At 35.2% G+C, this 12,666-nt stretch overlaps 1 protein-coding gene across 1 annotated transcript; it reads left to right on the forward strand.

Moving 5' to 3' along the window:
* The first annotated feature begins 10,313 nt into the window (after nt 1–10,313).
* On the forward strand, nt 10,314–11,240 carry LOC113899451 (olfactory receptor 4N5). The gene has a single exon (XM_027552806.1). It carries the CDS (start codon nt 10,314–10,316, stop codon nt 11,238–11,240), a length of 927 nt encoding a protein of 308 aa, XP_027408607.1.
* Nucleotides 11,241–12,666: the final 1,426 nt, after the last annotated feature.

Below are 12,666 nucleotides of genomic sequence, written 5' to 3' on the forward strand. Positions count from 1 at the left end.
AACTTTTAGATTTTAGAACTGTGTAATTAATCCAGCTTTCAAATATAAGGCTAACACAATTTGAATATATTATATGTAATACATGGTTTTACTTTCTTAACTGGTGCAGAAAAAATTAATGATAAAATGCTTTAAATTCACAGTTAATGCTGTTATAACACATAATGATAATTAATTATCTGCAGCAAAACAGACATATAATGTAATTAAATACTTTATGATATAGTCAATGTTTGTTTATTAGTGAAGAGATAAATACAGAAATATGTAGTGGTAGTATTAGAGATTGTTTTAACACAGATTGCTAATGATTGTCACTAACTTATACTACTATAAATGTGGCACCCTGATTAAATCATGATTTAAAGAATGTTAACAGCAAAGGCAAAAATTTAATTACAACCTCTTGAACCAATGAGATAAAGAATAAAAATAAATAAATTTTATAGTATAGTTAATATCAGATGACAGAGTGAATATAAGATACCAGAAAGGAAACAGAAATAATGGAAGGACAATTTCAATAGAACTACAAAGAGCAGCCTTGAAACCACATGCTCATAAGTGTGAAGAGTTGACTTTCAAATGTCAATTAAAAAAAAAGAAGTACACTGTTTGATTTTATGTTATATATCGTAATTTAAGAATAGTTGCCATAAGAATTATATTCAATTCTATTTCTACATAGTAAACAAAAATATCTCAATATTTTTAATTTCTAAATACCTACAATATAGCACATCTGATATTAAAGGAATTCTAACTAATTGAAAGGTAAAGTATACATTCAGTGGTAGATGGAATTATATGTCATTTGATAAAGTATTATGCAACATTTTTGTGTCTATCAGTATAACTTGCTCAAGCTCTTCAGTCCCTTGGTTGACAAAACATAGAATTGTCAAAATCATTTAAAATATTTTTTAAGTTAATGATTTAAAATAAATTTGAATTTAAAAAATAAATAGAAAAGAAATTAAAAAAAAATTACACCTGAACTCTAGTTTGAACTTTGAGTGGCATTCCAGGAAAATACACCACCATGGAACCATCACCTACTTTGAGAACATCTATAGAATACCACTGCCTAGAGCCTGCTAGTAACACTAAATTTGGGAGAGCACTGTGGACTAGACTTTGAGCCTGAACAGGGATGGCTCAGACGTCACTTGAATGAGAGCTCAGAGTCTAGGGGAAAAAAAGAGAAAATCAGAGGAAAGCTTGCCCAGCAGAAGCAGACAGCAAGAAAAAAAAAAAAGTCTCTCAAACTTGATTTTTAGTGGAGATGAAAATAAGTGCTTCCCTAACAAGGGTTTGGCTTGTCATCAAATTCTTCCTATGTCCTGAAACATCAAAGTGAGACTTTCTTTCAACTTGCAACCTCAAAGTGATAGGCTTGGGTATTTGGTAGAAGAAAACACAAGTTCACTGAAAAAACAGTGATTTGAAACACCTGTTAAAATACAAAATTCAACTGAGTAAATTTGCAGATCTAATTGGCTTATTAAACAATTCTTGTCAGGTAGAAAAGCTCATCTGCCAGAAAGATACTATGAGTGAGATACACATGAAGCTTTGATAGTAAGGAGAGTGGGATAAGGAAAGGAAGTCATATGTAAGTAAAAAGAAGAAAGTTCATTGAAAAAAAGTAAAAGTTCAGGTGAAGTCTGAGCTTAGGCATTTTCCTTTGTCTTGAACTTGTTGCTGGACAAGAAGAAAGTATTCTTTCTTCCTCCTGGGAAAGTAGAGTGATTGCCCTTCCTTATTGGGAGAACTACATACATCTATTCCCACTGAGGCTAGTGCCTGATTACTTCTTGTTTGGGGTAATTGAGGATAAATGGCAGGGCATGAGAGCTCCCTTTACAGGCCTTCCCAAATCCAATTTTAGTTAAGGTTTCCTTTTAATTTTCAGACAGGCTATACTTACTCTTGTATAAAGATTTTAAAAGAGAACTCACAATAAAAGATGCTTCTGTGGTGGCTCAGACATTAAAGAATCTGCCTGCAATGCAGGAGACCCAGGTTCAATCCTGAGGTTGGGAAGATCCCCTGGAGAAAGGAATGGCTACCAGTTCCAGTATTCTTACCTGGACAGAGGAGCCTGCCAGGCTACAGTATTCTTGCCTGAAGAATGCCATGGACAGAAGAGCATGACCAGATGACAGTCCATGGGATCACAAAAGAGCTGGACATGACTGAGAGACTTTCACACTTTCACAATAAAAAACCCAAGACAAGCAAACAAAAAGTTCAGCTTAATTGAGAATCTAGAGAAAAGGAAAAGACAATACACAGAATGGTAGAAGTTGATTATAAATCATATATCTGATTAGGGATATGTATCCAGAATAAAAGAATTTAGAAAATTCTAGAATCAAAAGACAACTCAATTAAAAATGGGCAAATAATCTAAATAAATGTTTCCATAAAAGATATACAAATGGCCAATAAGTATGTAAAAAGATGCTGAACATTACTAGTATCAAGAGGAAACCCAAATCAAATTCACAATAAGAAACCACATCACACCCACTGGGATGGCTATAATCCAATAGACAGACAATTCCAAGGGTCAACAAGGATGTAGAACAATTGGAACCCAAATACATAGCTGGTGAAACATAAAATGGTGCAACACTTTTAAAGAAAATTCTGGCAGTTTTTCAAAATGTTAAGCATAGGATTAATATATGACCTAGCAATTTTACTTCAAATATCAATGCAACATAAATGAAAACACATTTGCACACAACAAACTGTAGATGAATGATTACAACAACCTTAATCATTATAATAAAAAAGATGGTAACAATAACCCTGTGTACGAGACAGCAAAAGAGACACTGATGTATAGATCAGTCATATGGACTCTGTGGGAGAGGGAGAGGGTGGGGAGATTTGGGAGAATAGCATTGAAACATGTATAATATCATGTATGAAATGAGTAGCCAGTCCAGGTTCGATGCACGATACTGGATGCCTGGGGCTGGTGCACTGGGACGACCCAGAGGGAGGGTATGGGGAGGGAGGAGGGAGGAGGGAGGAGGGTTCAGGATGGGGAACACAGGTATACCTGTGGCAGATTCATTTCGATATTTGGCAAAACTAATACAATATTGTAAAGTTTAAAAATAAAATAAAATTAAAAAAAAAGTTAAAACATCGGCAAGTGTTCATCAACTGATGAATGGATAGAACAAAATGTGCTATATCCACATTATAGAATATTACTTGGTGATTAAAAACCTCAGCTCTCAATTTCTCCCTGGGGAAGGAAAGAATCGATCCGTGCACCTAACACCTCAACTTTTCAGAGGCTTCTCAAAGAACTAGAATCTATCTTATCAATCACTACTGAAAACTGAGATCACTGAGAAATCTGTAATTATATAAAAAAACAATAAGAACAAAACCCCAAAACCACAACAAAAGACACTGCATTTCCAGAGAGATTTCCTCTCTCTTGACACTCTCTCCTCTCTGTCTCTCTCTCCTCCTTTTTTTGTATCTGCTTACATGCCTTTGCAGCACAGGCATCTCTGTGGGCATGGTTTCTTTGTCTCTACATCTTTTCTTCTATTTTTTCCATTATGTCTTTCCATTTTTTCCCTCTTTTCTCCTGTCTTTTCCAATTACATTTCAATCTGTCTTTCTGGAAATTTATATTGTTATATTAATTTTACCCAAGCAAAATGACATATATTCAAAGTTATTTATTTGCAGCACAGATTATAATAGGAAAAAATAAATAACATTATTTTCATCTCTTTACCTCTTTCTCCAACTTTTTATCTCCTACTGCATCTCTGGCTGAATTGGATATAAATTTGAATGAAAGTACACTTGATCATATATTGTATTCCTTTTGCAAAAGATGTTGTTATTTTAATTTTAATGCCATAGATTTACTTCACTTCTTAAACAAAAAGTCAAATTAATTTCTTATAATTAAGTATTTTTTCTTCCATATAACATTAATTTAGAAACTAAAAAGTCTTCGTTTTGCTACAGCTCAACACACATTAAAAAATGTGAATAACTATAAATACAAAAATCACAGTAGACTAATTCTTTTATTTGAGACAGCATATCCCTAGAGAGACTATTCTACAAGACATCATGAAGTTCTCTTATTTAAGGAGAATTATTCCTGAAAAACATTTTGAGCATAATATATTCTCTAACTCTTTTACACAAAGAAATGCAGGTAGTAACATTTATCATTGATTTATTTTCACTATTTAACTTCTGATTAAACAACTATGCATTTTCATCACTTGAATGAATTGTATAATAAGATCTAAAATAATCTCCCTAGACTTTCTACTTTCATTATGCTTAATAAACATATGTGCCATTCCATTATCACTGTCACTGATAAATTGTCAAATTCTAAATCCTGACAAGACCTGTGTGGCCCTAGCTGGTACATTTTTTGAACAATTAATCCTTAAAATATTCTCATCTTTTCCTCTAATTCTAGATGACATTCTAATATTCCCACTGGAAGTACTCTGCGGGCTTAAAGTAGCTATAATACCCCAAACACTCCTTATTACAATATAAGTTGTAGAACAGATTTATAATTCATCATGTTTCACCATGAGAATATATATTTAAGGAAAAATTCTGGAATGATCAGTTAATCTCCTTTTCATCAGGAGGAAGATAATAGCCATTTGTTTGAGAGTAACACCGAACACCTGGTGAGGTGAAATTTTTGCTCAGTCTTCATATTTGAAAGAAATTGAAAGGAAGAAGAAAATAGAAAACAATTCACATTGTAACTGTCCGAGACATTTGCTGCCTGAAAATGCATGATAATAGGATAATGTTGCAGGAACAGAGAAAAGGTGAGATCTACATTTGTCTAATTAATGGATGTTATAGTTCAGTCTAAAAGATGTGAATTGGCTACTGATCATCTCATTTGACTCCGTGGAACAATAAAATGGGATATGTTATTTCTCCTTTTTAGATTAAAAAAAGATTTAAAAACACTAAATGACTTGCCCAAACTTATACAGTTACCAAACCATAGAAATAGTCACTTATATTAAATAGAATATCTTCAAATAATATTCATGATACTATATAAAATCTTGGAGTATTAAAGGAAATACAAATTTCTATGATCTAATTTAACTATTCCATTTAATTTATAAGATACTGTATTGGAGAAGATTTGTGCAATTGATTAAAATTTTACATAATCCTCAACTCTACTATCAATTAAATATTCTTATTCTTCTGCCTGATCCACATTTTTTAAAACTTGTAGTAATAGTAACAATACATTGTAATAAAATATAGAAATAATACATTATCAGAAACTACATTGTCATATTTGAACTTTCATCTTGGCAAGGGTGGTATTAAAGAGATTAATTTTAGAGCACAAAGTCATTTCATATATATCAGAATGAATTAAAAACAGACAAAACATGTGAGAGAATGTGTGATTCAGTGACCAATGTATGATTGAGACTGAGTAAATTTCAGAGGATAGTATTCAGGAGAAAAGGCCTAGCACTGAAGACCAAGTTAAGAATTTTCTATCTGTAGAAAATCCACTCTAAGTGAACATTTAGGAAGCACCTACCATGCTCCCTCTACCATGGAATGAGAAAAACAATCTACTATATCAGAATTAATGGAAAGACAGGCATGGAACACGATGAAATAGAATACATATAAAGAAGAAGGTGAAAAAGATTTAACACTGAAAGAATTTAGGCAAAAAGAGGGAAAAGAAAGAGAACGATAAGAAAGGAAGCAAGGAGGACGGGAAAGCAAGAGACAAAACAAGGAAGAGAAATTGCAAGAAAAAATAAAAGAATAAAATTGAAAATAAAAGAAGCTAAAGAAAATATAAATATAAAAAGAATGAGAAAATGAATGTATTAAGGTAGCATTAACAGGAAGAGAATGGGAAATTAAAAAACAAACAAACAAACAAAAAACAAACAAGAACAGGAAATAAACGGGGAAAGATTAAAGAGTGAGATGCCAGGATGGTAATTAGGTCCCCAGAGGGGAGCTGATCTGATAGCAGCTGGAAACTAGGCATGCTCCATATTGCTTGTGGATGGATGCTGCGGGTCTGCACTTTGAGAAAGAGGGAAAAGAGGTAGACAGCTCTACCCATGCATCTTCAGTGCCAGATGTGTTTTTGTACCAGTTGAAATAACAAGGAATATTAGAGATGATGAGAGCATTCAGATCTCTATCTTAGCCTACGCTGACAGTTACTTCTTTGCTTTATAGGATTAGGACAAAAGCTTGTCCCTCTAAGACCCATTGTTTGGGGCTTTTTTTTTTTTCAGAATTCATTTTTTTGTTGTTGTTTTTTACAGAGAAATAGTCATCCAAGGCACATCTGTCCTTTATGAAAAGCACAATTTGAGAATCACTGGAATAGAAGGTATGTACATGAAAACGGGAGAAGAGTAGTGAATTTAAAATATTAAGTGGTATAGATTTTCATTTGTTAACAACAAATAGGCAGTAGAGGTGGATGATAGAAAATAAAAGCAAAGGTAGAGTGGAAGAGCTTGTAACTCATAGTGATCCCTCTGTCCTGGAACTATTAACCCAAAGAAATAACCTTGGGCACCTGAAACGCACAAAACTTAAGAACAGATAGAGGTAGCTGTTGACTTACTTTCCTAAGAGCAGGTTTCTACAGGCAGAATGAGGAATAAATGTGGAGACAAATCAGTGTTTAAGTGGATAAAAGAAACAAAGAAGCTCCTAAACTAATATGAAGGTCACCAAAGATATTTTTTTCCTATTTCAATTTTCTTAGACTCACAATGTGTGAATATGTATTTTTATGCACAAATATGTGCCCATGAGTTATGGTTTGGTTGGTTTAGTCCCTAAGTCATGTCTGACTTTTGCGACCCCACAGACTGTAGACTCCCAGGCTCCTCTATCCATAGGATTCTCCACGCAAGAATATGGAAGTGGGTTGCCATGCCCTCCTCCAGGGGATCTTCCCAACCCAGTAATCGAACCCAGGTCTCCTGCATTGCAGGCAGATTCTTTACCGATTGAGCTATGAGGGAAGCCCACCCATGAGTTGTAAACACCTTCTTTGTCACATTTGGCTGCTCCTTACAAATGTTACTAATCACACAGAACACATGTCCTGATGTTTCCTAATAAGTGTGCCTAAAATACTGCTGAATTGTCTGAATTTCCCATGAGTTCCCTATACAGACTTGTTAAGGCTGATCTTCCTTTACTCTTTCCTTTTCTCTCTTCCTCTTTCTAGGGATGCTAGTAATAATTATCTCAAATTTCAATTAGAAATTTTTTCCAATGTTCATTGAAGCAGTGTTTATAATAGCCAGGACATGGAAGCAACCTAGATGTCCATCAGCAGATGAATGGATAAGAAAGCTGTGGTACATATACACAATGGAGTATTACTCAGCCATTAAAAAGAATGCATTTGAGTCAGTTCTAATGAGGTGGATGAAACTGGAGCCTATTATACAGAGTGAAGTAAGCCAGAAAGAAAAACACCAATACAGTATACTAACGCATATATATGGAATTTAGAAAGATGGTAACGATAACCCTGTATGTGAGACAATAAAAGAGACACAGATGTATAGAACAGTCTTTTGGACTCTGTGAGAGAGGGAGAGGGGGGGATGATTTGGGAGAATAGCATTGAAACATGTATAATATCATATAAGAAACGAATCGCCAGTCCAGGTTTGATGAAGGATACAGGGTGCTTGGGGCTGGTACACTGGGATGACCCAGAGGAATGGTATGGGGAGGGAGGTGGGAGGGGGGTTCAGGATGGGGAGCACGTGTATACCCATGGCAGATTCATGTTGATGTATGGCAAAACCAATACAATATTGTAAAGTAATTAGCCTCCAATCAAAATAAATAAATTTAAATTAAAAAAAAAGAAATTTTTCCTCTCTACTCTTCTCTGCCACATTAAATAGTAGTTAAAGAAATTTGAAGAAGGAAATGGCAACCCACTCCAATATTCTTGCTGGGAAAATCCCATGGACAGGGGAGCCTGGCAGGCTATAGTCCACAGGGTCACAAAAAGTCAGATACAACTAGAGTGATTGAGCACAGTGCAAATAATATTTATTGAGATACAAAAATACCTTAAAATTTACCATTTAGACCATATTATTCAGTGCTAAGTGTATTTAATGAGCTATGCAAGCATCAACATGATATAATTTTAGAACATTTTCGTCACTTCCCAAGAAATCTCATACTCATTAACAGCCACTCCAATCCCACTCCTATTCCTTGGCAACCACTCTTCTACTTTCTATATCTACAGATTTGCCTTGTCTTGACATTTTGTATAAATTGAATTATACAATATGTGGTCCTTTGTGACTAGCTCCTTTTATATAGCATAATGGTTTTGAGTTATATCCATGTTGTAACATATATCAGTACTCCATTCCTTTTTATTGCTAAATTGCATTCCACTGTATGCATAGCATTTTTGAAAGTCAACATTGTGTGTAATTAAAAATCAAGGGAAATATTGCTATATGTCACATTATAATATTTTGTTATAGTCAACAACCTTTCTTCTTTTACATCATTCAACAAATATACACAAATATCACATATATGAATATTTATTTATAGAATGTTTCTACGATTATAGTAATGTAACACTTAGAAAGCAATCACAAATACTTTTAAAAATTCAAAGCATGATTTATAATAATGTATGGAGAAGTTCCACAGTTTTTATGCATCCTAATGGATTATCTTGTTTATCCACTGAGATGAGCATATTCCATTTTGGAGACCACTATCTATATAGTAGTCTAAACCTCAATTCTGGATGTCATGAACAGAATTCTTCTTTAGATCAGATTGTAGCCCACAAGGACAAAGTATTTACATAAGCAAATAGTAATTATTTAAGTGCCCAAATAAGATTATGCAAGTTGATGGGGCACTAATTAGTAACTTTATCACCTGGAAAGTCCCATGGACAGAGGAGCCTGGTGGGCTACAGTCCATGGGGTTGCAAAGAATCAGACACAACTGAATACACACATACAATCTGTTTAAACTGAGGAACACATACCTTTTCTCCCCTATTTAATTAGAATAAAAAAGAAAAGTCATTGCAAATTTAAGAATCTTAACTGAAATTGCTCTTTTTTTTTTTCTCATCTGTTAAATGATATATTAGACTACATGTTCTATATGGTCATTTCCAGATCTAGCTTTGATTTTATTAGTTGAGATAGTCACAATATTTTATATATTCTAATAAACTTTACCTTACAAGAAAATATTTGTGGGAATAGTATTTGGCTATCATCCTGAGATCTGAGGGAAAAGTAGACTGTGGATATATATTGTGAGCAAGTAAGACTGGACTAGTATTAATTAGGATTTAAGGACAGGGTGTGGAGCACATGCAGGATGGGGGACCAGTCAGAGGTGTAAGTAGGGGAATGTGTGCTTAGTTGCTCAGTCATGTCTGACTCTGTGACCCCGTGGATTGTAGCTCCTCTGTCCATGGAGTTATCCAGGAAAGAATGCTGGAGAGGGTTGAACTACCTCCTCCAGGGGATCTTTCTGATCCAGGGGTCAAACTTGCATCTCCAGTATTTCCTGCATTGGCAGGTGAATTCGTTACCACTGAGTCACCTGGGATGCCCCAACTAGGGGAATACTTCTAAGTTAGATGTAATGCAGTGTACTTGCTGAGATCCAGGTGACTAAATGGAGTAAGGTTGCACACGGGCACCAAAGCAAAACACTGTGATGGAACTAATAAGGCACAAATTCTGAAACAAGGCACATAGCTGCAAATCAGGAACTGGGAATTCTATAGGAATTGGAGGGAAGAAGCATCTGCAGAATATCTTTGCTCTGTGGAGATGAAGAAGGGGACCAAAACTCAGCAACTAATCTAACTAAGCCTTGGAGACAGTGCACCACTGACAACAACAAAAGCAACAGCAACCTGACAACCTTCATAATGACTAGTTTTGCTTTAATCAGGAATTTTCTAGGATACTTCAAGCAAAATAGCTTAGGAACACAATGCTTAAATAAGAATGCAAGTGTGGCCATAAGATCAGTGTCTTGGAAAATCAAGAAAATGAAAGGTAGAAAGTTTAACTGAAAACACAGGAGAGCTATGATGCGTAAATTGCATTCAGCTGGCAAAATGCTGGATGTGGAAAATATTATTTTTACTTGGAGAAGAGCCAGGGGATAGATGAAAAGGTGGTTATAACAGATGGTATTCTGCTCTTTGTTATTCCACAGACTGAGAAATGATGGCGAGGGAGAACAGCACTGAGGTGACAGAATTCATCCTACTTGGTCTGACCCAGTCTCAAGATGTTCAGCTCCTGGTCTTCACACTAGTCTTAATTTTCTACCTCATCATCCTCCCTGGAAATTTCCTCATCATCCTCACCATCAGGTCAGACCCCAGTCTCACGGCCCCCCTCTACTTCTTCCTGGGCAACCTGGCCTTCCTGGATGCATCCTACTCCTTCATTGTGGCTCCCAGGATGCTGGTGGACTTCCTCTCTGAGAAGAAGGTGATCTCCTACAGAGGCTGCATCACTCAGCTCTTCTTCTTGCACTTCCTTGGGGCAGGGGAGATGTTCCTTCTTGTCGTGATGGCCTTTGACCGCTACATTGCCATCTGTCGTCCTTTGCACTATTCGACTGTCATGAACCCTAGAGCCTGCTATGCCTTGCTGTTGGCTCTGTGGCTTGGGGGATTTACTCATTCCATTGTTCAAGTGGCTCTTATTATCCACTTGCCCTTCTGTGGTCCAAACCGACTGGACAACTTCTTCTGCGACGTGCCACAGGTCATCAAGCTGGCCTGCGCTGACACCTTTGTGGTGGAGCTCCTGATGGTCTCCAACAGTGGCCTGCTCACCCTGCTGTGCTTTCTGGGCCTTCTGGCCTCCTATGCAGTCATCCTCTGCCGTGTAAAGGGGCACTCCTCTGCAGGGAAGAGCAAGGCTCTGTCCACATGCACCACACACATTATCATTGTGTTTCTCATGTTTGGACCTGCCATCTTCATCTACACCCGCCCCTTCAGAGCCTTCCCAGCTGACAAAGTGGTTTCTCTCTTTCACACTGTAATCTTTCCTTTGATGAACCCTGTGATTTATACCCTTCGCAATCAGGAAATAAAAGCTTCCATGAGGAAGTTGTTGAGTCATCACATGGTTTGCTGAATGCAATGGAAAGACTGGAAAACCAAGGAGGGGAGTAAATTCATTTGGAATTAAGTAAGTTATTTATTCATTAACGCAATGAATCAATCAATCATTTAGCACATAATGTATTTATTAAACACTTTCAGGTTTCAGGCATTATTCTAAGTAGATGAATGGGACAGGTAAGATTCCAGACCTGCTGGCACTATATTTGAGTGGATAAAGACAGGTTATACTATTAAACTGAAAAAAAAGACACAATGTCTGAAAGAGATAATACTCTGAAGCTAATTAAAAATAATGTCATGTTAGAGTTTGACTGAGAGATGGTAGTTACTTTATTTTTGGTTGTTAAGCAAGATATTGAGCTGATATCCAGATGATTTGAAAGAAACAACCATGCAATAACCATGGGGACTGAATATTCTAGTCAGAGAGGAGGACTAATACAAGGACACAAAGATCTTATAAGCTTGATACATTTGAAAATCATAAAGAAAAATAGACTAGCTGTAGCATAGTTAGTGTGAAAGTGACAGAAATTGAAGCTAGAGAGATTGGTATAAGAAAATCACATATTTTAAGTGATAAAAAGATGTTCAATCTATTCAAATTGCAAAGAGAGACCAAAAAAATATTAAGTAAAAGAGTGACTAATGTTTCCTATTTGATTTAAAGCAGGATTCTCAAGATTCTATAAAGGGTTTTGCATAGTAAAATATCATTAAGTACAAAGTATCATGCTGTTACATAATTTTAATGGACACTTAAAGATGTAGTTATTTATTCCTAATTTGGTGGAGTGAAGTAAAGAAAGCTGTTATATCCTATGGAAAATGGTCATGAAAGAGTTTAACTTCATATTTCAAAGTTTTAGAAAGTTTTGTGGTTATTCATAATGGTTATTTTTTAAATCTTAGAAAGGAATTTGAGTTCACGAAAAAAATCTTTTCACTTAACGCAATAATGATAGGTATTTGGTATATCAGTCATTATTTGGTTACAGATAACTAAAGTTTTCTGGTTATTTTTTAAATAAGGTAATATAAGGCATTAGGTGCTTACAAAATCATGGAAAGTGCTGTAAAGGTATATTTTGGTATGGTACTCAGTGATAATCCCAAAACATTGCCAACCAATTGCTATATAAAATAAGTTACTGTCCTCATAGCAATTATAAAGCTGGGGGATATAGAAGCAGATTATCAACTATGTTGATACATGTAAAAATAAGTACACACTAAAAACTGACTTTATAAAAAATAGTAGCTATCTCATGGGACTTATATATATGACATGTATAAATGCAGGACAATAATGAAAAATGAAAGATCACTTATATTTAATGATATTAATATTGATATGGTTAGATTAAAATTTGTTTTCGTGCCAGATGTTTTGTATTACTCTATTTTTTCTGCTTTCTTTTGGTTTAATTGAAAAA

The sequence above is a fragment of the Bos indicus x Bos taurus genome, chromosome 10 (genome assembly GCF_003369695.1).
Source record: "Bos indicus x Bos taurus breed Angus x Brahman F1 hybrid chromosome 10, Bos_hybrid_MaternalHap_v2.0, whole genome shotgun sequence".
In the NCBI taxonomy this organism is placed as follows: domain Eukaryota; kingdom Metazoa; phylum Chordata; class Mammalia; order Artiodactyla; family Bovidae; genus Bos; species Bos indicus x Bos taurus.

Bases quoted from the DNA above. Each gene is read 5' to 3' on its own strand.
- LOC113899451 (XM_027552806.1), top strand. From the start codon at position 10,314: ATGGCGAGGGAGAACAGCACTGAGGTGACAGAATTCATCCTACTTGGT.